This window comes from Pteronotus mesoamericanus, unplaced genomic scaffold (genome assembly GCF_021234165.1).
Source record: "Pteronotus mesoamericanus isolate MK-2021 breed Mesoamerican mustached bat unplaced genomic scaffold, CSHL_Meso_final scaffold_408, whole genome shotgun sequence".
Lineage (NCBI taxonomy): Eukaryota > Metazoa > Chordata > Mammalia > Chiroptera > Mormoopidae > Pteronotus > Pteronotus mesoamericanus.
The window spans coordinates 7,348,565-7,375,440 of record NW_026555315.1 but is presented as its reverse complement, the minus strand read 5'-3'; the positions used below and the strand labels follow the sequence as shown (position 1 = coordinate 7,375,440).

Sequence of the window (26,876 nt, the reverse complement as noted above, 5' to 3'; positions counted from 1 at the left end):
GCTACAGTGCCCGGGAGACTGGGCCACTGTTCCCAATGCCAGCCAAACACCCCTCTAAGAATAAATAGCTGAACCACCACCAACCAACCTAGGACGTGAATCTGCGCCCTTCAAATTAATTCAAGTGATTTTGTTCAAGCAAATTATACTGGAAAAACTTAAGAAATCACTGCCAATAATCTTTGAACATTGCAAACAGAAGGTTGCCAGAAACAAGCTCAGCAGAAGTTCCAGTTTTCCAGTCAGACAAATAAGTGTAACAATTTAAAAAATTCAAAAACGGCTCATTGAGCACGTTGTCTGACTAGTTACCTAAAACATGATGGCCACCACTAGGTGCCCACATGACTTCACTAAAAATAAGTGATAACCAAACCATCTGATTTCTTGAAAAAAAAAAAAAAAAATTCTTTTTTAACCCCTTACCTGAGCATATGGTCATTGATTTTAAAAAGGAAAAGGGAGAGGAAAAAAACATTGATATGAGACAGAAACATCAACCAGTTGCCTCCAATACACACCTTGACTGGGGATCAAACTCGCAACCTGGATATGTGCCCTAACCGGGAATCGAACCTGCAACCTTATGGTGTGAGACAATGCTCCAACAGAACCACCGGCCAGGGCTTGATTTCCTTTTTTAACAGGGTTACTAGATGGCTGCCATGAACAAACATCTGGATGTTATTAAAGTCTCCCATGATAGCCCTTTGGAAGACAGTTTATAAAAATTGGAACCGATGTAACATTGGGAAGGATAACTAGTATATTACAGTGTCAAGATTTTTTAAAAGCCCTAATAGGCTGATATTGTTGGCTAAAAAGTTATTTAACAGAATATAAGACAGCTCCCAGTCACACCTGCCAGTTTAGCAACTCTTGTGCCCCTCACCCAAGGGCTGACAAGAGAAGGAAACATCCTAAAGGGCAAGGACTAGCGTGCAGGAGACGTGATCCAGTCTAGCCTTAGTTCTAGAAATAAGCAGCTGCTTGGAGGCTAAAAGGGCACAACTATCACATGCTGTTTCTCAAGGCAGGAAGCTCCTCATCAGCCAAAGTGCTTACGTAGGGGCAGTCTGTGGCTGACGCTAGAGAGGTTTAAACTGGGAGGCTGGACTATTCCACACGAGCTTGAGACCCATGGCATTTCCAAGTGCTGGGATGTTCGTGCCGAGCTTCCGACACCACGCCCGGGCCATCTCTGGGCCATCCCCGGCACCAGAGGCACACTGTACCCATCCTGACGCTCCAGTCGCACGGCTGCATACTTTTCCTAGAGCTGGAACAGGGTGGTAACGGCAAAGCACTCTCAGAAAGGCTACCCTGAACAAACGCTGATGGGTACTTGAGGACAGCGTCCACCTGCAGGGGTGACAGGCCAGTCGCTATAATTACTCCCTTGCAAATACCCTCAGCTGAAACACCTTCTTCCTCTATACAGACCCAATGAACGTCCTGGCTGTACCAACTACCCACTTCCTGTGTCTGCACCCCATTCACTCAACACAGGTGACACGAAGTCACACAACGCACACCTGGCCGGCTGCACCCAAATGCATGAGCACACAACCCTAGAGGGAACTTGGCAATCTTAAGTATTTCCCTCACATGTTCACTGAGCCACAGGGCACGTCCTCACTCCCCCTCTCCTCCCTGCAAACCTGCAGACTTGGTTGAAGACCTGTTCTCCCTCCTTCCTCTATACAATGAAGGAAGGGCCCCCTCCTATCACAGGCCTAAATATCTACTGAGGCCATGGATCTCATCCCCCATCTTCATGGAGTTTATGACAATGTAACAACTAAATGTCTAGCTCCAGCCCAGTCCTCTATAAATTCCAGACTCATTCTCCAGCTACCCAGCGGCCACCCCCTCTCCAGTGTTTCCTGAGCAAGACAAATGGCAACACAGGATTTATGGCCTTTCCACAAAGCACCCCCTCTCCCACGGTTCGTCACCGCCCCCCCGTAAGTCATTCTTAGTTCCTCTTTCCCTCACCACCTTTCCCGCACATCCAGCCCATCAGCAAGTCCTATCAGTCCTGAAATCGCTTGTCACCACCGTCTCTTGCCTAGACTGCAACAGTCTCTTAACTAACCTCACATCAGATTAAATCCCTGGTTAAACAGTTCCCCACTGTGCCAAGAATGGGTTCCAGTCCCTCCAATGGCCATAAGGCCCTGCGTAATGTGGCTCCTGCCCACTCCTCCTCCCGCTGACAAGGCTTCAGCCACCTACCTTCCAGCAGTTCCTAAACACTCCAAGCTCTTGTCAACCTCAACTTTAGCACTTGCTGTTCCTGAGAACTCTTTGCTTGCACCTTGTCCTTCAAATTTCAGCTTAAATCACATCTCAGAGGCCACCTCAGAGTACCCCCTTCAAAGCAGTATACGCACCTTCCTATAGTAAAGCATAAGCAACCACTTCAAACCAAAGACCAGAATAAAGTGGGCCAGGTTAGAAAAAGACACCACTTGTCCGTCCCTCCACTGCGGACAACCGGCCGGAGTCAGCATCGGAGTGACTGGTTGGGAGGAACGGAGGAGAGGTTGTTGAGAAGTCACTAGAAATATGCCTTACCCTCAACTTAGTTCAGGAAAAAATTCTGTTCCACTTTAGACTTTTCAACAAAATTGAAAATTAGAAGAAAATGGGAAAGGGAGGCCACAACCTAACCAGCCTTTGTCCCGGCTGCTTCTCCAGCTGGAAGGAGGCCGCCTTCTGTGTCCTTTATTGATCCCGTGTCCTCTTCGAAACTTGGCTGTAAGCTTCCTTCAACACCTGGTCAGTACTGGGTCACTTTTCACCTCGGCTTCTGTACTGTATACCGCTGCGTCCGGCATCGTACGTCCTCACCACAGCGCCCTTCCTATCCACTGGACAGATTCTACTGCTGCGTATGGCTGAAAACCCTCTCCTCCCTTAACCAGCATGTCTTATGGGGGAACAGATTTTGACACAAACATTCTTAGCTTCGAAAGTGCCGAGAAACCTTTGCCTGGCAAAGGGGTTCCCGGGCCGAAACCTCTGACCTAGCACCGAAGGGCCTGAGCAGTGTCCAACGCCGGACAGGACTCAGGCGATGAGCCGCTCGGACTCACACAGCGGGTTCAGTACCAGCTCAGTGCGGTAAGGCTGTTTATACCGAACGGACGGGATGCTCTGAACAGCGGACACAAAGAGGTAACCAGGTGCTGGGTTGTGGAGGCGCGTGTGCGTTGAGAGAGAAATGGGAATGTCTCAAAGCCAAGGAGACAAAGAGCCTGACTACCTGTACGTTCCATCATTAACAGGAGACCTGCACCACACCCTTCAACAGTTCAATGTTCTTCCAGTCCTGGGGGCAGTCTCTGACACTCACCTGTCTCCTCTGTGCTCCATCCTAAACCTGGCAAACACGTGAGCAGTACACATGCCAACAGTGTGGAAACTCACAGAGCACGTGTGGAGCCCAGGAGGGGACAAGGCCCGGGGTTCTGCTCCAGCTCTGCCAGCGGGACCCACAGCAGGTCACTCCCTTTTTTTCTGTAAAGCGGGTGGTTTTCAAAGTATAGTCTAAGGAATTCCTCAGGGACTCCAGGGAAGGGGCAGGGGCCAGGGCTGAGAGAGGAGAGGGCAGGGCTCTGAGGCCCCTGCCCCAAGGCTTTACACAGGAGCCTCACTTAAAATGCCATCTAAACGGAGACTTCTAAAACACAGCTGGAGCCTCGGGGAATCACCTAATCCAACCTTATCTCCAGATTTAACCATCCTAGGACCAAACTCACATTTATATTAACATTTGCAGAGCACCTTCAAAGTATTAGGCATTTAGAATACCTCATGTAACCCTTCGCACCAACTCTAGATGGTTGTTAGTTCAGTGTTTGCAGTTGGGGAAACTAAGGTCCAGACAGGTGAAATGACTTACCCAGTCGCAAAGTAGAGGAAATAAAGATGTAAGGATTGGAACCCAACCACTTACCTCCAAAGCCTTTGTTCTTCTACACCTCACTGCTTGTCTTTCCCATCACACTCTCTTGAACTGCTTAGTTCCCCCACATCATGTAAGCTGAAGCCAAGGAGTCAAAAGTGCTTCCTACCAGCAAGAGTTAGTATCCACTGTCTCCCATTCACAGACCTAGAGTCTAATAAGGAATAAGTGACAACACAGGACGCATGACAGAGCTTCCTCCTGGGCTTGCTATTTCCCACTGATCGCCTTCAGTCATACCTCTTAGTGTTCTCGATCTCACAAGGTCTCTTTTCCCTTCTCCAGAAGCCTACATTTGCATGCGGACTAAATCAAAGGCATGGTACTCTCTGCCCAATGGCAGGTGAATATGTAAGTTTGCTTCTGTCTTCTCTCATCTTTCCTCTAAGCAGTCTTGTTGCAAACGGCCATATGCACGTACCCAGCCCCTTTATTCTCCTACTCTACTTACAACTGCCAACCCTGGGCGCCCTTCTTAAATTACACTTGGACCGTTATTTCTGGATGAGTTCTCAGGGAGGGGAGGAGAGAGGGTAGAGTAGGAAGCAAAGAATCTAAAGGGAAAAGTCAAACCAAACACACATATTCTCAGATCCCCTCCCTCTGGGGAGTCTAAAGCACGCACAAACCCGAGACATAAGTGATGGTTAAAAAAATTTGGGTTTTTATTGTTTTTGCTAAACAATACTAAAAAAAAAAAAAAAAATTTCATTTTGAAGGCAGGGCTTGAATTATTTAATTTCGATCCATTTATTTAATTAAAAAAAAGAGGGGAAAGAGATCATGGCCAAAAAAATAGTAGTTAATCCCCACCCCACCCCCAAAGCTCTAGCCAGTCACATGAGCATCACCCACATCCCACTCAGTGCCTGGTACTCAGATGGTGGCACGTTCTGCCCCACTGGACTGCCCTGAAGGCATGGGGCAATGGGTGCCAGTTTTAGCTCTCAGCAGGTTACTCAAACCAGACAAACTGGTGGGCTAAAGTCCAGAATTCTTTCCAGGTTTTCTGCCCATTGGCTGAGCACATACAAACTGTCATAAGCTTGTAAAATTTAAAGGGGGTGGGACGGGCATAAGAGCAGGAGGTTGGCAGAAGAGAAACTATAGGTAACCCAGCCGTTTTCTAGGCTAGGGACTCTGGATACACACTTAAAGAGAGGTCAGGACAGGTGGACCCCAGGTTTCTGGTGAAAGAGTATCGTCCCTTGAGGAGGAGCGGAGATGTGCCATGCAAAATAGTTCTGCAGAGGACACAGGAGAAGGGTCAGTTGGCGCTCCCATCGAGGAGACTGGAGAGTGCTGAAGAGGTTCTTCTAGTACCATGAAGTAAGACAGAAGACAGGGGGAGAATCCTGAGGTTTCAGCCAAATGTGAGACTGGTACACACATAAAAACTAAGAACTAAAAGCCATCAGGACCCCTCAAAGCCAACTCTCATCTGAATACACTGGCTCTACCAAGTGCTGCCAGAGATTCTTGCTGTGAACTAAGTCAAGTTAGTTGCCTGACTGTGGACGGTAGGGGGGCAATACATTTTTATTTTCAGAGGGATGAGGTGGGAAGAGTGGCCATGATCTAGTAAAAAGAGACCTGCAAGAAGCAGAAAATATTTAGAGAACATTTTAATATATATTTTCATATATATATTTAAAGTTAAGAAAAATAAAACTAATTCAAGCCATGCCCTGTGCAAAAAAAGAAAAAGAAAAAAAGAAAAATTTAAAGTGAGACCTGTCTGCTGTTCTAGTCTCAACTTAAGTATCACAGTCAGCTTGTTACTTTTATTTTGGAAAAGGTGTAGAAGTTTCTTTCAGAAGTTTCTTGTAGAAGTTTCATTCAGAAGGCAAATGTAGCCACTTATAAAAACAGAATGGCAGGGACAGACTAGGAAAGGAAAGTCAGGGTGGAAGGGCAGAGCCAGAAAGAAATTTTCAAAAATAAAATTAACAAGGTGACTGTTCCAGAAGGGGGCTGTGAAAAGGACATGGTGGACACCAAAGTCTGTTAGTCAAGTAATGATTCAACTTTTAAATTATTCTCTTGTTCTTTTTTGTTGGGTGTTTTGTTTGTTCAAGTCTAAGATTTGGAAACGCTGACCCCTGGTGAACAAGAGCCAGCAGGAAACACAGGACCCCTCCCCTCCCCCGGCCTGCTTCCGCTGAAGCCACCGCCGCCGCCGCCTCGGCTGGACGCTGGAAGAGCCCTCCATGTATGTGGGCTCAGGATGACAGGGCAGCCTCCTTCTGTGGTTGCTGGGCTTGTGAACGCTGCAGTATCTTTTGGCTTTCCACATCTCTAAAATGTTTTTCAACCTGAAAGAGACCAGTCAGCCTAGGTCAGAAAAGGAGCCAGGCACGCAGGGCCTCTCAAACAGTCCATTCCAGGTTTCAACAGCCCCATCCTGGCTGACCAGCCCACGGATTAGTCAGGTGCTTTGCCCTTGCTGTCTGTTGGCCCTTCCAACAAGGCAGGTGGGGGGGTCTCCTGTGTCAGTCACATTTTTTGCAGCTTCAGCTAAGATTGGATAAAAGAAAGTGAATCTATAAACTAAAACAGAAACTGAAGAGAGATTATGATGATCCCCAAATCCCTCTCCCCTCTTCACACAAATACGGAATGGAAAGTCGGTGGGGGGTTATAGTCTTTAAAACTTTTCACATCCACAATGTTGGTCTGTCAACGTTTTTTTATAAATGCTACAACTCAATCTAAAAAGTCAGGTGACATATGCAGGGTCAGAGATGCCAATGGCAACTGATTTATTCCAACCAGCCCTTCCTGAGAAGAATCCAGCCTGAGATGAGAGGAATTCCAAAAAGCCACACACACAGGACCACACTGCAGATGACCACTCACTTTATTCCATACTACCCCGTGGTTCTACCCCCGCAGGAGCGTCCGAGCCACAGCGGGAGGGCAGCGCCCTGTAGGGAGGCAGGCGGCTAAGCAGGGCTACTTGAAAGCTGGCTGCGTCAGAGGCAGGGGCTGCAGCGCACTGTCCTGCCCTGATGCTGGAGGGTGAAGGCCAAGGACTCATCCTCTACCTAAAGTTTCGTGGCTCCTTTACTTACTATTTTGCGTACATGGCTCAGTGCACTCCCCTCTTTGCCTTTACAGTTTTCCACTTGATATGGGGGTGTAATAACAACTTCTTCCATGACTATGATGTTTTTTTCTTGCCATTTACAGTCTTTAATGCTGGAAGGAAAAAAGAGCAGGGGAAAGTTACCTCCTGTGGGTATCCCACACCTCCTGCTGACCCCAAGTTCCCAGCTCACCACTCGGCCAACACTAGTTGCTAGCAGCCCATTAGGAAGAGGAGCCAAGAAACATTTCCTGGGCACCGCTGCCTAGGCAAAGCCATGAAACTGAGGCACATCTGCTCTGAGGAAGGCCCAGAAGAATTGCTCGGAAGCATTAGGTGCCTGCAAAACCATAGAAAACTTGCGGGCAGCCCCAGAAGTCCAAACCAAATTGAGTTACAAATAAAGAGCTGGGCTCAGGCCACTAGATGCGACTTAAGTAACAGTCCAGGGCAGGATACATAAAAGATCAGATAGCAAGTATTTTAGGCTTTGCAGGCCATACAATCTCTGCCACAACTACTGAACTGTGCCACTGTACCAAAAAAGCAGCCACAGACAACACACGAATAAGCAGATCTGGCCTGCTGGCTCTATCTAGTCTGCCAACCTTTGGCCTAGGGGGAAGTGCCACTTTTAGGGAAAACGTAGGAGAACAAACGCCCCATCTTACTGTGATTTGTACTCTGCCCACCACCTACAATGGAAGCTGCTCCTCAAACCGGTCCCTCTCAATTATCAGACAGCTGGGCACTGGCCAGGCTGGGAAAACCCATTCTAGTTCACACTTGGGGAAGCCCAGGACAGCTGATACTACTAAGAGAGTCCCTTCACATACCTGTAAATGTTCAGATACTCACACCATGGCCACAAACAACTCTGCTGCCAGCTGCCATCTGTGCACCAGACCCAGGTGGTTAAATAAGGTGACAGAAGGCAGCAGGGGGGCGGGGGAGTGTCAAATGTTTCAGTTTTTCAGCAACTAGGGAAGCTGGTGGAGAGTCAAATGACTTGTGCTGTGACAAAATGTCTTTCAGGAGGTGGTAATAAGGTAGCCTTCTGCTCTCCCGAACTCCTTGTGTTTACCCCAATGTACAATTGAGAAGAGTATAATAGAACGTTTCCTTAGTAAGCTTTTAGAGAGAGGTACAAGATGAAAATAATAAAGGACAAAGAAATCACTAGTTCCGAATTAAGGAATACTAGGTCTGGAAGGGACTCCCAGGGATAATCTAATCCAAAACTAAGTCTCACAGAGGAAACCGCAAAACTGACGCCCACAGGGGACAACTTGTCCGTGATTACACCAGCCTTCTGTATGGAATGGCGACAAGCACCCACACCCCTGAATGCCGAGGCATTGCCAGCACACTACCCAGCTTCCCTGGTGACTTTCAGGAACACGACAACCTGAAAGTCAGCCACGAGAGAGCACAGCCAGGCAGCATCACCCCAGGACAAGGGACCCCTGTGATTCCCCAACTCACGTCTTGTGAATGGTTTGGAAGAGCTGCTGGCCCTCTAGGGAGACACCAGCACTGATTGCATAGGCCTGGCTCAGTTTCTCCTCCTTCTCTGTCCGTGCTTTGCTGGCAAGCTAGAGTGGGGGAGAGAAGAGAGACTTAGACAAGCATTCATCTTCATTCTTCCCAACAGACAGGACCAAAGTTGAAGAAAGGAGGCCAGAAAAGATAGGTTTGGGTAGTTTCAGTTTTCTCAGCGATCAAAAGTGAAACAAATACACACACTATACCTGAATAGTTACTGCTTTTCCTGGCACAGATTCCTTCCTTCCAATATTATGAATGTCTACCACGTGCCAGACACTCACTGTGCTAAGCTAGAGATACAGCAGAGAAGGGGGCAGGGGAGACAGACTATAAACAAAAGCACAAACAAGGCAACTTTACACAGTGGTAAGTGCTAGAAAGAAAACAGAGCAGAGCAACGTGCCAGAGTGTGACTGGGGAGCTACCTGATGGGAAAGCGGCGGTCAGAGATGAAAGGCCATACAAACATTTCTGTGGAAGAAGAGAATGAAGACTATTTATCAGCTACTGTGCTGGAGCCTCACGTTTGGAAACTGACATCGACCACACCTTCACAACCACAACTGGAAGCTCTAAAGACTCTACGTTTCTAGCATCATCATCTGTGCTCACACAGGGAGCCAAGAGTCAAGTGAACCTGACCATGGATATCATCCACCTTCAATGTGACCAGAAAGGCGATCCTGCTCTTTGGAAAAGGAGGGGTCTGCATCCTACCTCCTGACTGTTCCTTAGCTGCCCTCTAGTGGAACAATGGCAAACTGATCAAAAGAAATTCTCCTTAACCTCCCAACAGGGGTGGGACCCTGTCAACCCTGTTGCTCCTCTAATGCGTTTCGGATCCCCCCTCCACACTGTTGGTTGCTAGAGTTTTGAAGTACAAATTTGTTTTGAGTTAAGACAAAACAAATAGGCTGGACAAGATGGTTAAAACAAAAGATAGATAATGCATCTGAAAGTCAAATGATCTGGAGATTTTCAGGCACATGAACAGCTTAGTATACTGATGCTGCTCACTAAAGACATATGCGCAAGCCAATACAGTGTGTCCTGAAACACCAGCTCCCTAAATACAAAGAGAGGTAGTCATACTTCCAGCACAGTCCCATAGTACCTAGATACTGGGGAGTTCTTAAACATGTGTGTTCTGCTTTAACAGTGACCCTTCAAACTAGGAACCAAGTATTTTTCTACAGGGGGAAAAATTAGCCAAGTATCTTAACTGTTTGCTGGTAAAATGAAGCACTTTATTGAGGTGTGGGTTTGAAGAGGAGAAAAGGAGGCTTTCACTTAGGTTATTAGAACTGGGGCGTCTCATCCCTGCCTCTGACCTGCAGAAGCCTGTCCGAGGGCGCAGGGGCTCGAGCACAGAGAGCTGGTCATACACCCTGTCACGGCAGTCTCCCTCGGTCAATGAGGGAAGACAGGCCAGGGCTCTGAGGTGAGCTCCATTTTCACATGGTCCCCAGGACACGAGAAGAGAGAGCAACAGTAAGTCATCTTCCAAGCCCGGCCCTGCCATTTGGCCCCACCAAGCTACAACTTCACAAAGAAAGAAAAGCACAGGCTGGCAGCACTCCTCTGAGCCCTGGCAATCCCAGCCACAGCGAGAAAGCCTTGTAACTTGAAAGCACTTACTTTCTATGGAAAAAGAGCTGTTGGTGGTGTATTTTAAGTGGCAACAAGCAAAGCTTACTCAGTCACCAAGAAAACCCTGGTAACAAGGATTCTCCTTGAGTCTCCCTTTCTCACCAACCCGGCAGAAAACCTGAAGTCTCCAAGGAAAGAAGGAAAAGCTGGAGGGCAGCAGCGCTCCCCCGCCGGCCAGCCAAGCCCCTGCAGAGTGCCGGGGGGGCGCCCGGTGGTCAGGCAGGCGGAACTCTATGGGTGTGCAGGGGAGTCTCACTTTGAGGGCTTTTCATCTCTGAAAACCGAAAATATCTCCCAATGTTGGGTCGAAGTTGCCCTTATGAAGCTTGTGTTGACTACATAGTCTGGGTGCTCAGAGTAAAAAAAATATCCTTGTCACCTACACAGTAGGTTAAAAACATAACGTCACCCATTCAGTAGGAGAGAAGAGCTGGCTCGGGAAACTAGGCATCTATGCAGGATATTTAAGAATGGAACTTACACATTAAGCCAAAAGAGGGCGGTGAGGAGAGGAGGCTGAGAGAGGAGTCACTTTTAAATTTTTGCTATAGGCAGAATAAAATGGATGTAAATCTCAGCCAGAGGTGATTATTTTGGACAGCCGGAATAACGGCAACACAATAATTAGAGAACAATTATTTCCAAATATACCCCTACTCTCCCACCGCAGATACCAGTTGCAAAATCTCTTCTAAAAACTCTGAAAGCAAAGTAGAAGAGATCATTCTCCATGTCAATTCATAGTGCAAGCAGGTCCCAAAAGCTCAATGACCTAAAGGAGAGCCTTGGAAAACCAAACAGAAATCAGTGTTATGCTGATGACATTCTATCTGCTCCAATATCCTCAGCCACTCTACCCGTGCCTGCAACTGTGCTTTGGGAGGGTCGGGTCTCACCGCAAACCCTGACACCTCCAGCTGTCAGTTTACATACTGTATTTTCATGGCAATCTGAAAAATGTTAATATCTTATATTCAACAGATCCGTTTTCACCAGGAAGCTGTACGGGGTAAATTTCTTCCAGAGACCCCATCAACCAGGCATGAGGAAGATCACCCTCACAAAAAGAATCGAGAAGTGTTTCTTCTCAAAATTGAGGGTGAGAGGAGAGGGAGATGACCTTGTTCTTTTCAGGCATGTTCCCAAACAACAGATGAGAAATGAGGGTAAGCCCCCCGGCCAGTTGTGCACCCTCCTGCAAACCAAAGGGTTGCAGGTTCGTCCCTGGCTGGTGTGCGTGCTGGTGTGTGGCAACAGATCAATGTCTCTCTCCCCACCTCTCCCCCCTCCTTTTCCCTCTCTCTAAAATCAATAAGCATGTCCTTGAGTGAGGATCAAACAAAAACGTGGATGAGCCTCCTTTTGCAAGGCTCACGTTAGCTGCTATGCAGATCTAAATTTCCCCACATTATATTTCTGTAAACTAACGCACATCCATAAATGGCCCAGTTACCCCAAATTAGTAAGCTTGTGTACTGTCAAACTGCCAGAGGGAACCAATAAGTTGCCCTTAGTAAAGGAGGTGGGACGGTCATCAGGACTGCAATTTCTTAAATTCAATGACGATCACCATACTACACCCATTTTCAATGCCAACATGTAGGCTGCTGGCTTCTCCTAAATCAAAACTGAACCACTAACTGCTTAGAATCTCCAAGAATATTAAAGGCACCAACTTCAAGAGTACAATTGGCTCAGGCAAACCAAAAAGAACAAACCTACAGATATTTGTTACTAATGTGCATGTGGATCAACTGAAATGACTGCACAAGACAACCTGTGCTTACCTGCCTCTTCTTTCATTTTGCACGTTACCTAGTAAAAAATTATTCCCAGTCTACGAACCTGTGTTTCTTCCTAGGGCCATTTTATATATAGCACTTGATGGGGGCAACAGAAAAGTGCATGAACCTGACACCAAAGCACATCAATATTAAAAGGCTGCTAGTCATGCCTGCTGCTGGCTACCCCTTGAGTCAATGAATTAATAAATACCAATGGCACACATCCCTTTCTGTACTAAGTGACATGGAGTAGAGGAAGCAGCCACAACAACAAAACCCAAATACACACTTCATCTTGTTAGTCAGTCATCAGCTAGGCCATCTTATTTCCACACACCAAGTCCAGGAAAGTGCAGGTGCCATGGGAAATCCAGAGGGATTCTTCCCGCAAGTATTTAGCAGGCTGTGACAGCTGATAGAACAAGGGAAGCGTGGCCGAGAGAGGAACCTGCTTGATGTGACCTACCGACTCCAGTGAGCCATTCTCAGTTTGTCTCCCCGTGTATGCAGGCCTTCCCCAGCTGCCCCCACAGAGGGGTTAGGAGGCATGGCAGCTGCTGCCCTGGAACTGCCAGAGCTGCCTGCGAGGCCGGGGGGGAGGCTGGCCAGCGCAGCCAAGGACAACTGTCAGGCTAAGGGCCCACGCGTGCTCCTGCTACTTCAATCCTGGGGTGCACTCTTGGAAAGTCCTCATTCTTTGCAACAAAGCACTCTCTTAAAAAGTATTTCTTCTAACCACCAATACCCCCAAGTCTTCTTGTTTCCTAGCTGAAAGCTCTTGTCTGAAAGTTTCTAATAATATACTGTTCTTTACAACCTTGGATAGTTGGGAACACAAAAAATAGAGTATCCCACTTGAAGTTGTGCCCTAGAATACATAAAAATAAATCAAAACATTGAATCAAACACCAGAATGGTAGAGCCAAAAAGGCCTGGTAGTGAACGCTAAAATTCTATGAGCTATACTTGTTAAGCAAGAGTTTATTCCATGCTAGGCACAAAGCTGCACATTTTACATGTATTAAACATTTATCTAGCCCTGCCTTGTGTGGCTCAGTGGACTGAGCACCAGCCTGTCACCTGAAAGGCTGCCGACTCAGTTCCTGATCAGGGCACGTGCCTGGGTTGCGGACCCGGTCCCCAGTTAGGGGCACCAGAGGCAACTGATCTATGTTTCTCTCTCACATCGATGTTTCTCTCCTTCTCTTTCTCCTTCTTTTCCCCTATCTCTAAAAATAAATAAAATCTTTAAAAAACAGTAACAAAAAAAAAAACAACATTTTCTCTACACAACAATCCTATGAAATAGGAACTAAAATTACTCCTACTTAGTAGTTGTAGAAACTAGGCACAGCTGTTAAGAACTTGCCGAAGTTTACCAAGCTATACAAGTGGGAGAGTGGATTTGAACCCAGTCTGATTCCAGAGGCCGTGTCCTTAACCCTGCACTACACTCAAACAGTTCCATCAAAGAGAAACGAGCCTGAATTATTGTGAAAAAGTTACCAATCTGAATGTAAAAGAAAAAAAAATTCTTTTAATCCTCACCAGAGGACACGTTTATTGATTTTAGCGAGAGGGAAGGAGGAAGGGAGGGAAACATTGATTGGTTGCCACCTGTACAAAAGTGCCCTGACCAGTGATCGAACCTGCAACTTTTGGTGCAGGGGACAATGCCCCAACCCACTAGCCAGGGAGAAAACATTTTTTAAAAGTGAAACTATCTTAAGACTCAGATGCCACCTTCTCTTTTTATTAGTGAATTCTGGCATTTCCATCAATGTCCCCACAGAACACAATAGCCTGCCTTTCAGCAAAGGGCCCCTCTTTCTGAAAAGAGCCCCAGCCTTACCCTAAACGTCAAGGCCATCCTTTATTTCTTTTGCTGAAGGTAATTCACAGCAATGCTTTCAAGAGAACCCATCCTGGGTAAGAAAGCATTTCAGGTCAATGACTGATAGGTAGCCCTGGATCCATCATTTTCTCATGTACCAAGACTAGTGAAGGTAAGTCAAGCAGCTCTCCTGCACTTAAATGTGAAGATGTCGAGCCCTGGCCAGGTTGCTCAGTTGGTTGGAGCATCATCCCACATACGAAAAGAGTGCGTGTTCAATTCCCAGTGGGGGCACATGCAGGAGGCAACCAATTGCTGCTTCTCTCTCACATCTCCCCCCCACCACACACACACACTTCCTTTCTCTCCAAAATCAATAAACACATATCCTTGGGTGAGGATTTTTTTTAAAAGTTAAAAAAAAAGATACGTTGAGTGCTATGAGCCATGATGAATAGCTCAAATCCAGGGGCCATAGCACCTCCTCAGTCTCCAGACTTCAACACGGTACTTGTCAAACCATCACGATGCTGCTGTTACAATACAGACCAGCATCCAGTCCGTCAGTACATGCCATAAGCAAAGTTTTCTCTCTCACATGGTTTGAAACAAAAACTAATTGTCAGCAAAACTATGACAGACCTGGACAGGAGCAGTGTCATTTCCTAGTCCTGAGACCCTGAAACCAGTCCTGCGGCATAACTTCCACATGGCTCTGTCCCTGAGAAAACTGGCTGGGATGGGAGTCGAAATTTGACCGTACCTGCCTCTGAAGCATCTGCTCACACTGGCCATCTCACACGAGCCGGGAGGGGTGAGGGCGACGGCGGGCGTGACAGCACGAGCAGAGCCGTCAGGCTCTGCACAGCATACGAGCCATTAGCACTGCTATTGTAACATCCTCATTATTAGCAGAGAAAGGAGCTTGTGGGTCCTTTCAGAAAAATCCATATAATCCAACCTTTCTTTAGCCAATGAGTTTAGTGTTCTCCCTTCTGGCTTCTCTAAGAGCTGCTAAAGAGGCTCTAAGTCCTACATAGAGTATCTCCCAAAATATAACTGAAGTAAGTTGAAAAATGCTTTTAACTTTGTGTGACAAAATGGGGGCTTCACTTACTGAGTAAAGGGTTGATTTTATTCAATGACAGTGAAAACGCCATACACTACTGCTTCCTGGGCTCTGAAGAGAGCAGAGAAAGGAAAGTAAAATAGAACAACCCCCCCCCCGCCCCACACACACACAGATGACAGCTCAAATCCCTGCCTACTACTTACTAGCTATATGAACGAACCTGAGCAAGACAACCTCTCCTGAGCCTTTGTCCATTCATCTGGGGCCCACCCTGAAGGGTTTTTTTTTTTAAATTTTTATTTTTATAGAGAAAGAAAAAGTGGGGGGAGGGAGGAAGAGAGAGAGAGAGAAAGGGAGAGAAACATCGATTTATTGTTCCATTTATTTATGCATTCATTGGCTGATTCTTCTATGTGCCCTTACTGAGGACCGAACCCACAACCTTGGCGTTATTGGTAGGATGCTCTAACCAACTGAGCCACCTGGCCAGGGCCTGAAAGGCTATTGTTGGGAGTTCAATAACACATACAGTGGACCCTTGAACAAGTTTCAATTATATGCAGATTTTGTTCAACTGACGCACATAGTCCCGCACACGTGGAGGGCCACTGTAGTTATATCCAGGTTTTCAACTGCATGGGAGGTTGTCAACTGCATGGATTGCTGACCCTAACCCCATGTTGTTTATGGGTCAACTGTCCATGGAAAGCACCTAACACCAATACTGGCACGTAACTAGCCCTTCCCATCCTTTTTAGAACGACCTCCAGTTTAGCTCAATGACAGAAAAGCAAGTTTCTAAGTCGCAGAGATGAATGAATTGAGCACCTTGCAAATCAATTCCATTAACTTCCCTCCCTTCATCTAATAAATTACCATTTATTCTTCAAGATCCTATCTCAATGCTACATCTGAGAAGCCTTCCCTAAAATGTCCGCTACTCAATGCCAGGAGTGGGCAAATAACAGCCTGGGAGTCAAATTCAGCCAACCACCTGTTTCAGTTCAGTTTTATTGGAATGACCATGCCCATCTGTTTACATATGATCTATGGCTACTTTTGCTACAAGGGCAAAGTTGGGTATTTATAACAGATAATGTAGAGCCCACAAAGCCTAAAATATCTGCTACTGGGACCTTCACAGAAAATGCTGCTGCCCCTGCTCTGTGCCATCACGCATCTTGCGCACACCTCCATTACCCCTGACCCTGCCACAGCGGTCCCGCTAAGGTGAACGCTGCTCTCCCTCCCTACTCCCAACAGGCACAAGATTCTTAAGGGCAAAGGCGGAGCCTTCATCATCTGACATTCCCAGCACCTAGAGGAGAGGAGCAACAACGGGGATGGTGGATAAAAGGAAAAGAAAACCTTGTTATTAGTGGTTCACAGAACTAACAGTCCCCAGAGGTTACGTGACTAACACAAGGTCACGCAATTCGTTAGCAGCCCAGCTCGAAAAAGACTTCAGTCCTTCCAACTCCCCACACCCCACCACCCCACACTGCTAGCGCTCGGTGCACTGCACAGGTTCTTTACATTTTCTGGTTGAGGTAAAATTTGCTTCGCTCTCTAGGATACCTTCTGGTATTAACCTAAGCTGGTTTCAAAATTCCAATGCTAGGACAACTGCACCATTTCCCCCCATGCCTGTTCTCCGCCAGGAAAATTAAACCAGTTAAATGTCCTTTTCTCAACACTGGAAGAGATGCCACCACTGATCAGTAGTTAAGTCCTTTTTTTGAACTGTCTCCATGTCAAAGACGTAGAGCGCAGAGGAGGCTGCAACAACACACCTATGGCACAACCCTGCCCGAGTACTTGGGCTCAGCAACTTGTCTTTTCAGGTAGACAGCTGTTCTCTCCAGACTCCCATGACACCAAGAAAGCCCCCTTCAGCCCTGACCAGCGTGGCTCAGTTGGTTGGGTGTCGTCCCGCAAAGCAAAAGGTAGCCAGTGTAATTCCTGGTCAGGGCACAGGCCTGGGTTGTGGGCCAGGTCCCCAGCTGGGGGCGTGTGTGAGGCAACCGATCAATTATCTCTCCCACATCGATGTTTCGAAAGAAGAAAAGAGAAAAGGAAAGAAAGCCCTCCTAGGAGCCAAACTCTTGACCTAATGAGGGAAAGCCTCACTGGGGCCCTCAGGGCTGAGCGAGCTGGCTGGCTGCCACGCGCTCCTGCCTGAGTCGAGTCGTGAGCCCTGGCCTGGAGCGCTACACCCCCAACTATGGCTGTCACGTTAGCCCCAAAGTTTGAATGTCACTGAATGCGACCTGCTTCCTCAGGCCAGTGATTTCTAAAATGGCAATCACTCCACCTCTTTGACTTCATCTGACACTTCCACTACTTATCAGTGATGGGCTCTTCCCCTTCATCTCTCATTTGTACCTTCATCACACTTCTGTAAGGAAACAACTACCTGCTCAGAGCCAGGAACAAAACTTCCCGGTGGACTCTAACCTGGGAGTGTAGCCTTAATCAAGTGAGCTAACAGGTTATATAGTATAGCTTCTAGAAGCCAGAAGAATTTTATTTAGCAAAAAAGCCTTGCTTTCTTTACACAAGTGGTTACTTCCCTTCCCACATATACACATAGGAAACCTTTGACCTCCTAGCAACATACACATACCTAAACACAGGGTGGCCAGGTTACCTGATTATCCGTGGTGATACCTCCATACATGAACATGTTAGGATCAAGATATACAGTCAAGGGCCTAGCTAACAGGACAGGTCCATGAACATAGGCCACGACGCAGTGTCCATCAACTCCCCTAGGAATTCACTCATACTTGAGAATTAGCCCTCAAATAACCAGGAAGTCATAAGATTATGCTAAATCTTAGCTTTGAAACTTGCAGAACTTCCTTCAGTGGGACATCATACCCGAAGGTAAGGCACTGATGTCCATTTCTTTTAAAAGCGAACTCTGTGACTCTTCCACTTTCTCAGCCTTACCAGGCCCCTCCACTCACTGACCAATCTCCAAATATCACTTTTATCCAAAGGCAGCCAACTCATTCTTCATTACCAGGAACTGATGATAAAATCTTTGAATCTCTTCCTGGTTTCCTTTGGTCATTCACTGTATGCTTGTAAGATTTAAACAGGTAATAAAACAATAAAAGGGGCTGACAGCTTATCTGTGGATTTCAATTTTCTATGCTTTGTCCCTTTTCCTGCCTCCCCAACACACAAACAGCTCTTCCAGAAAGTGCTCTCCAATTCAGCAAAGCAATAAGAAGACTTACATCTCATTCACTGTACTAGATGAATTTGGCTGAACACATGAACTCATACACCTGTCTTGGCTGTGTCAACGAGTTCTTTCCTAGGAGTCGCAGAGGTGGGAAGCACAGTCTCCCAGGCCCTGTGACCGCTCACGCTAACCTCCAGCCCTCAGGCAAGTGTTCACTTAACTATACCACACTGTAACACTGCCCTGGCAATTCAAGTTCATTCTGGACACCAGGAAGTCTCTTATTAAAAACTTCTTTTAAGTATAAGATATTACATATTAATGGTACCCGATACAACTTTGATTTTCCCCAATCTTGGGTTGGCAAGTTCCAACATCTGAATGGATGTAAATCCAATGCCAGGAAAGACTGACTAGTAATAGTATCAACGCTCTTAGCTGCATTCCCTTTGTCATACTGCCACCCTTCCCCCTATCTTGCCCCTTATTCCATAATTCAAGGGATATCAGTTGACTACACACAGTTGATGTGGGAGAATAGAACTAACATCTGTTAAGTCTTGTCACCTTGACCCAATCCTCATAACAAGTCTATGAAGTAGGTACCAACATTTTCTCATTTTTACAGTGAGGAAACTGATGTTCGATAAGGTTAAAGAGCCAGAGAAGTGACTTTTAAAGACTCATCTGCCCCGGCTGGTGTGGCTCAGTGGATTGAGCACCGGCTTGCAAACCGAAAGGTTGCCAGTTTGATTCCCAGTCAGGGCACATGCCTGGGTTGCGGGCCAGGCCCCTCGTTGGGACATGCGAGAGTCAACCAATCAATGTATCTCTCACATATCAATGTTTCTCTCCCTCTCTTTCTCACTCCCTTCCCTATCTCTAAATAAATAAAATCTTTTTTTAAATAAAGTAAAAAGAAAAAAGACTTATCTGCTTGGTTCCAATGCTCTTTCTACTAGACCACACTGGTGGTCCGGATCACACAACACAGATATTTCTCTTTACTTAGAAACATTCCTTGGGATTACAGATATTTAGGTACTCATTTTATTTCACCACAAGATGCTATAAGCTCCCTGGGCTAAAAACACAAACAGAAAAAACACGGGACTCTGACGTCAACATATCAGATGTGGGTTCAAATCCCAGCTCTACTGCTTACTAGCTGTATGACCTTAAGCTGGTGGCTCATCCCCTCTGAGTCTCGGTTTATTTTTCTCTAAAGATGGTGATGATGCCCACACCGTAAGAACTGGTGTTAGGATGAAATGAGATGTCCAACAATTGCTAGTTCAGGGGCTAGTATGTGAAAGTATTACTTCCCACATTACTAGCCATATAATCTCAAACCACATAAACAGGTAAGAATGTTGTTGTCATCTGTTAAACTAAAAGGAAAAGACTACACTCTAAAGATCATGCAGTGTGGTTGTGAGGATGAAATGAAACTACAGATTTGTAAACTACAGAGCACTAGAAAAATGTGAGGTATGGTCCCCAGCTTACCGCAGTGCCTTGCACAAAACGGATTTCAGTAAATCCTACATTAAAAGAACTTTGATAAATGCTACATTAAAAGAACTTTGTTAATGTTGACATGTCCCCACTTTTTTTTTTTTTTTTTTTTTAAGAGAGAGGGAAAGGAGGAGGGAGAAAGAGTGAGAGAAAAACATAGATGTGAGAGAAACATGGATTGGTTGTCTCTCACAAGCACCCTGACCGGGGACCAAGCCCACAACCCAGGCATGTGCCCTGACCAAGAACCAAACCAGCGACCTTCCACTTTGCGAGACAAGGCCCAACCGAGCCACACCGTTGGGGCCCGATTCGCCTTCTGAGAGCACTAGTAACACATGCCCATTCCTCATCCCCAGAAAACAAGAAATGAGGTCAATCCAAAGGAACTTGTTAAGAATCACCTTAAGTCACCCTTCCATGAGGACTCCAGGGCTCTCACCCTCAAGCAGTATTTAAACTTTCCTCATGACACAGTAAACTAATAAGCCACATGGCAAATGAACTGAACCTCACTTATGTTTGGCCTTTGTATGTTTTTCTACTTTTATTTAAATGCTTTTGTCTTATCCTCAGGAAACTTTGGAACATCTTGAGAGGTACCATGTTACTGTGGAAAAGATAAAACGATATTGAAAACTTCCGTTACTGTGGAGAAAATGATATTCAAAACTTCCACCTTAGGCAACTCCACTGTCCTCTTCCTCTTACATCCCACTGCTGTGGACAGAGACATAGGACTTCTTAGCCCGCAGTGAACTGCCAACAGAAAGCAAAACAGGCTCATCTCCAACTGCTAGTTCATACCTTCTCTAGTTGGGCTGGAATTTAGTATTTCCTTTAAAAGGCCTTCTCTTCCATTTCCTGCTGGGTCGGAGTAAACAAATATACAGTTTACATCAACAGGTTTAATTAAACAGAGCAAGTACTACAGCAGCAAGATGAGCCAATATGTGATGGTATCTTCCACGGGACGTGGCCGTCACAGACTGTACTCCCCTAGACTGCGAGCATCAACAGTTTTCTTTCACGGACCTCAGGGTACTCCGGCTCCTTCTAACGTGCTTAAACAATCCTCCATCTTAAAACACCCAAAGTCCATGCTCTTAAATAAGATGATCTTTCCATGTCATTTAAGCAACTTGTTAACAGCTGCCCAGATTAGCTGTTTTCAGTGACAGCCCAGCAGGCTTTTCTAGCCTTTAATGAAAAGAGTTCAAGGAGGAATCACAAAGCAGCCTCGCAGGTTGGTTTCAAGGGGAAACCCATATAACTTACTCATAAACAACTTTACAAATAGGAAGAATTAGAAAGGAATCCGAAGACAGCCCTCCAAACTAATTTTAGTTTTTAGTTTCTGGCTCCTCTTCTCAGTAAACCTTTTTCAAGACTTGGCAAGCAGGCCACAATCTTAAGAAAAGTAAAGATTTCTGGTATTCCCCAACCTATTGCTTCGTATTGCTTTCTTGAACAAGGGACTACTACTAGTTTACAACAATGCTAGTAAACAGCTAAAACTGACCAGCAGAAAGCACAATCATAAAGGCAAAAGTAAACTACAAACTAAATAACCACAAACTACAGGGTGTGGCGAAAGTAGGTTTACAGTTGGAAGTACACAAAACAGATTCTTGTAATATCTATTAATTACTGTATTATTTTCCATATAAACAATTGTAAACCTACTTTGCCCCACCCTGTATTTATATCTGAGGCCGAATATGTGAGAACTTCTTAACAATCCCACCCATACCACTCCAAGTCCTCTCAGATAAATGGTGGCACTCGCTGGTCACAGAGCAGAAATTAGTATCTTTTAAATTTGGGGAGATCATCTCTCAGGTAATCTTTCCTCCACTACTCACTAAAGGTCTTAATTTGTTCATCCAAGATTAAAGGTTTATTTAGTGACAGACTTCATATACCATATAAACACCTAAGAATAACTTAAAACGTATTTTTCTCAACATACTAGAAATAAAAGACAACCCAAAGAGTTCCTATACTGTAGGAGAAGGTACCTGACTAAGTCAAGGTTTCAAAAATATTTACGTTTCTAAGAATGGGATGTTCTGTACACAACAGCCTTTAATGTGAAACCCAAGATGCTTCCAAATCTGTCCTCAGCCATCACTAAAAAAAGTGGTAACTCCCTGGAATCTGGAAAGAAGGGAGTTCTGCATCCGAGGTAACTACATTCTGCTAACCTCAGCCACCATCCAGTGTTTCGGCTGTCCAAGTATCTCCTTGCTTTGCTCAATTCTTAGCAAAAACACCACTTTCCCAAGACAGGCAAAAGAATATACATTATGCCCTGGCTGGTGTGGCTCAGTGGATTGAGCACCGGCCTGCAAACCGCAAGGTCGCCAGTTCGATTCATGGTCAGGGCACATGCCTGGGCTGCAGGCCAGGCTCCCAGTTGGGGGCCTGTAGGAGGCAGCTGATCGATGTTTCTCTCCCTCTCTTTCTCCCTCTCTTCTCCTCTCTCTAAAAAATAAATAAATAAATATGCAAAATCTTAAAAAGAGAGAGAAAGAATATACATTATTAAAAGACGCCTCTGGAGGGAAACACTTCTACCACACTAGTCCAAAAGACTTAAGGAAAAGCAGATGCTACTAAAAGTGAAAACCTAACTTACTCATTCAACAAATATTTATTAAACACCTACTCTGTGCAATGTTCTGTATATTCAGTGATGAACAAAACAGGTATAGTTCCCATCCTGACAAAAAAAGGTTTGATGAGCTAGAAGAGTAAACAAATGATATACAATTATAATTACAAAAAGGCTATGAACAGGGTAACTGTAAGTCCCAACATGCCCAGGACACACTGAGCTATACCTGTCTCAGTATAAAACACGGAGAATGTCCCAGGTTGGACTATAAATGATATGTCACTTTACCTCAAAGGATAAGGTATTAAAAGAGAGAATAATGGAGGCAAATTACTTTAACCTGGGTAAGCAAAGACTTCGTAGAAGAAGTGCCATTTAACTAAGTCCTGATGGATAAGGCTCCAGTCATTTTGTAAGGAGTGTTCTAAGCGCAGGAGACAACAAAGGCTACAACAAGGGTTGGGTTGTTATCATTATTATATTAATCAATATGTACTTTGGCTGATAGAACCAAAGAGTCAAAAAAGTGATTTGGGGGTTCCCAGAGATTAATCTGTACATCCAAGATTAAAATAGCCTAAACCTCTAATTTTGTTAGAGCTCAAAATTCAAACATAGAGGCCAAAAGCAAGCTCCCAGGCAGTGGTTTGGAAATTTTTATAGGTCACGAATCCCTAAGCATTTGACAAATACTCTGTATCTTCACCCCGGACAAACATCTATTCATGTGTGCACACACATGCAATCTCAGGAGTTTCACAGGCAACGCCCCTACCCAACCCCACCAACTGCAGAAGTTCACTAACGGACTCCAGCCTTTTTTTTTCTTTTTTAAGCCCTCTTTCACAAAGGACAAAGGCAAGCTCTCAACTCTGTTTCTCTGTTTGGGCATTAACATGGGTATGGGAATCAACCAATGAATGCATGAATGGATGAACAACAAAAATCGGTGTTTCTCTTCTTTCTCTCCCTTCCTCTCTCTCTAACCAATTAAAAAAAATAAGAAAAAAAACTCCTTTAAAAAAACGTTTATCAGAAGCAGCAATTTTAAGTCAATGAAAAAAAATGACAAACAAACAATGAACAAAGTACGTATTACCAAGAGTCCATGGGACTCAACTTCCCCACCACTTTAGAGCGCCAGAGCGACCCTCAGGTCCTTACCTTACTAACATTGAGTGAAGCTAGGGGAGGAGGGGTTTCTGTTCGGTCATTAATTATTTCCACTTCTGAAACATACTGTAAGTTTATAAGCAAGATGTCTGCATGGTTGGGCTTTCCACTGGAAGAGGGACATTCTGGTGAGAAAACAAAATTAAGGAAAACACAGGCAAGCAGAGCGCTGACACATCCGGAAAGGGGCATGGAAAACACAGTTCACACAAGGCTTGCGTAAAAGGCGTGCCATGAAGAAGAGGGGGGAGCCTTACGAGAACCACACGCTCCTCATGAAACCTCTGCCTGTCACCTTCCTCCCATTCAACCTCATAACCAAAAGATCTCAAGCTTTTCAAAGCCATATACAATTAAAATTGGGAGCCTCAAAAGGATTTCTGTCACCTTCTCTCTACCGGTTGTATAAAGGCCTAATATAGTTTTAATGCCTTTATGTACACTATCTGTCTTGAACCTAAGGAACCACACAGAAGAGGCAGTGCTTTCTGCTCTTGGTGTAATACTCCCTTTATCTGCACAGAGCTCTTATCACTTTTTCAGATTTGAGAATTCCCATTGAGCAGAGGAGAAAACTACTGAACTATAACACGAGAAAAGAAGCTGACTCAAGGTGACCCAGCTAGTTAACTCATTCATTCATTCATTCATTCACTCCATCTCCAACAGCTTATTAAGAGCATACTGTATGCCAATGAAAAGCAGAGTAATTTCTCATTCCCAAACCCTTCCAACTAAACCACTTAATATAAAAAGGTTTTATCTGGTCCAGGTATGAATTCTTGTGTGTATATGTCTATAAAAGTAATTGTTCTTGCTGTATCAGTTTCAGAGGCCATCTTCCTAAGCTAGAAATCTACAACTAGTGGTTAAATGAATTAAAATACCTGCCACTTAAATTCAGTAGACTCAGTAGGAAACTTCCTTTTGAAATATGCTATAAAGGATTACTCCTCAAAAAAATAAAATAAAATAAAATCCAAATAAACTCACTTGTGGCTCAGATAAAAGGAAGGGGTGGCATATTTATTACAACCAGGAATTATTTTGTTTCCAAGACTGAGTTTCCTGGAATAATTCAGAAATCATTTCCAGCCCAAAGACGCAGGCCACCTTTTCCATTCTATTTATCACGGCTACTTTCAAAAGGGGAGGCTACTTCTATGGAAAAGTCAGGACTCCCTGTGTGTTCGGCTCAGCAAGAGAGCATAACTTACTCTTTCACCTGTAACGCACACATCAACATAAGCCCCAGAAAAACGTGGTCCTCTGTCTCGACCAGTTTTCCAATGTAAACATGCCGCAAACAGCAATTTTCAAATGACTGAGAACCCTAAAATTCAGCACTCCTCGCCCCCAAAGGCAGCATGCATACACACACGAACCAGCAAAACAAGTCCTTATCCCCAGTTCAGATACAAACTCGGCCCCTCAGTTACTATCCCCCAGCAAACAGGCAAGGCCCATTTGGTCACCACCCCACCGCCGTTCCTTGGACCAAATCCCATCAGTAGACACCCCGGTCCTAAACTGCATATTCTTCTCCTGCCCTACTAGCAGTTCCTTACTCTACACACCCCATCCCCACTTCATTTTATCCGCCCCCCTTCTATCCAGGTTTCAACCCCCCAACCCCCTCCTACGACCATCCCCTCTCCAGATCACTGTGTCCCCTCTCATATCGCTCCCCCCGCTAAAGCCATCGCGTGTCAAGCCCCCCTCCACCCACCGACCCTCGCACGGGGCCCAGCTCCCATAAGGGGGAGAAGGAGACAGGGTCCCCAAAGCGGATCGAGGGACCCACAGAGGGGGAGGGGAGCTCAGGGCCGTGCGCATGCGCTCCGGGCGCCGCGGTGGCCGGTCGCCCCTAGGCCCGGAGAGGGCCCCAGCCTCCGCCGTCGTCCCCCACCCTTCCACCACCGCACATCCACGCCTGCCCGGCCTCGGGCTCTGCGCAGGGAAGGATACTTAAAGCCAGCATTTTGGACTGGTAGTCGAAGGCTACCACCTCGCCCTGCAGCCGCTGCTCCTGGCACGTCCGGCACGACACCTGGCTCCCAACGCTGAAGTACTCGCCCGGAGGAGCCGCCATCTTGGGAGAGCAGCCGCGGCCGGCGGCGGCGGCGGCGGCAGCAGCGGGCGAAAGCCGGGCGCCCAGTGAGCGCCGCGACGCGACGCACGGGCGTGATGACGTCATACGCCGGGGGCGTGGCCTGGCGCTGGGTGGGTCGGGAGCCTAGGTGGAAGAGGAAGGAAGAGAAAATAAAGGGGACGCTGAATAATTATGTCTGTGCTGCTGTGCCCTCTTGGTAAAGTACTTGTACCGTACGTTTCAGAAGTTAAAGATAAATGACCTACGTGGAATGAAAAAGGAAAGGAGGGGGGAACTGCAGGCTCCATTATATCCACGCCTTGACACAAGAGTTTAATGAATGAACTCTGTATTCCACATGTGAGGAATCTGTGATCCAGAACACTTAACACGAAACTTGCCCAAAATGACTATACTTAGTTACAAAATAGTAGTGGGAACTTTTCATTCCGTTTTCTTTTTTCTGATCCTATTTCTTTATTCCTTCTGTATTAACACTTACTGAGCACCCAACAACCCTTTGAGGTAGGAATCAATATCATCATTTTACAGATGAAGAAACTAAGTCACAGAAACTAAACTTGTCCAAGGTCGCACAGCTAGCAAGGATTTGGTCTACCTGTTTCCAAAAACGGTGCTATTTACACTATATTAGATTAGATAAGACCTCATAGTTAGGAGGTTAAATGAGATAAAGTGCATAAGTGCATGACGTGTAGTAGGTAGATAAATGGCAGTTACTCTATGATCACTCATCACTCTTGGAACTCCGGATGCTTCTCCATCTCCATCCTGTCTTGCCCTCTTCTCTGGAAAGCCGGAAGGAGCAGTGGTGGTGAGAAAGTGTGCTTTGGGGCAACAGTTTGGGGCCCACCCATATAGTATATGTAAGTACTATGTAGATTAATTTTTAAGCCCTATCATCACCAATTGCCATCCCTAACCTACCTACCCTCCAACCCCCATATAGAAATTCTGAAGCCTCGCATATGAGTAACAGAAGGTTGACCTTTCTCTAGACCAGAGGGAGGCAAAGAGCCAGCCCTGGCACCACTTAACCTGAACAAAGTTCATAAGTGCCTCCTTGCCCTGCAAGAGACATCAACTTCCTAATGTTGAGTGTATGCTATTAGTACAATAAACACACTGCTCTCTCATACCTGTGTTTATTCAGAGATCTTTCATGTCTGGTTCCCATAACAAGTCATATGTAACTACCATTCCGTTTTTTATGTAGCATGGCGATTATAGGTTTCCATGTATAGCTGCCAGACGCTGTTAGGAAAGGCTTCCTGGAGGAAGTGAAAAATCTAAGATCTGAAGGAAAA

General features: G+C 45.7%; 1 protein-coding gene across 1 annotated transcript; it reads right to left on the bottom strand.

Moving 5' to 3' along the window:
• Positions 1 to 4,621: 4,621 nt before the first annotated feature.
• Positions 4,622 to 25,627, bottom strand: LSM12 (LSM12 homolog). The gene is made up of 5 exons (XM_054593361.1): positions 25,425 to 25,627; positions 23,448 to 23,581; positions 8,547 to 8,656; positions 7,048 to 7,174; positions 4,622 to 6,288 (listed from the first exon to the last, which is right to left on the bottom strand). The coding sequence occupies exons 1-5, from the start codon at positions 25,546 to 25,548 to the stop codon at positions 6,196 to 6,198; spliced, it is 588 nt and encodes a 195-aa protein (XP_054449336.1). The 5' UTR covers positions 25,549 to 25,627; the 3' UTR covers positions 4,622 to 6,195.
• Between the last annotated feature and the right edge of the window lie 1,249 nt (positions 25,628 to 26,876).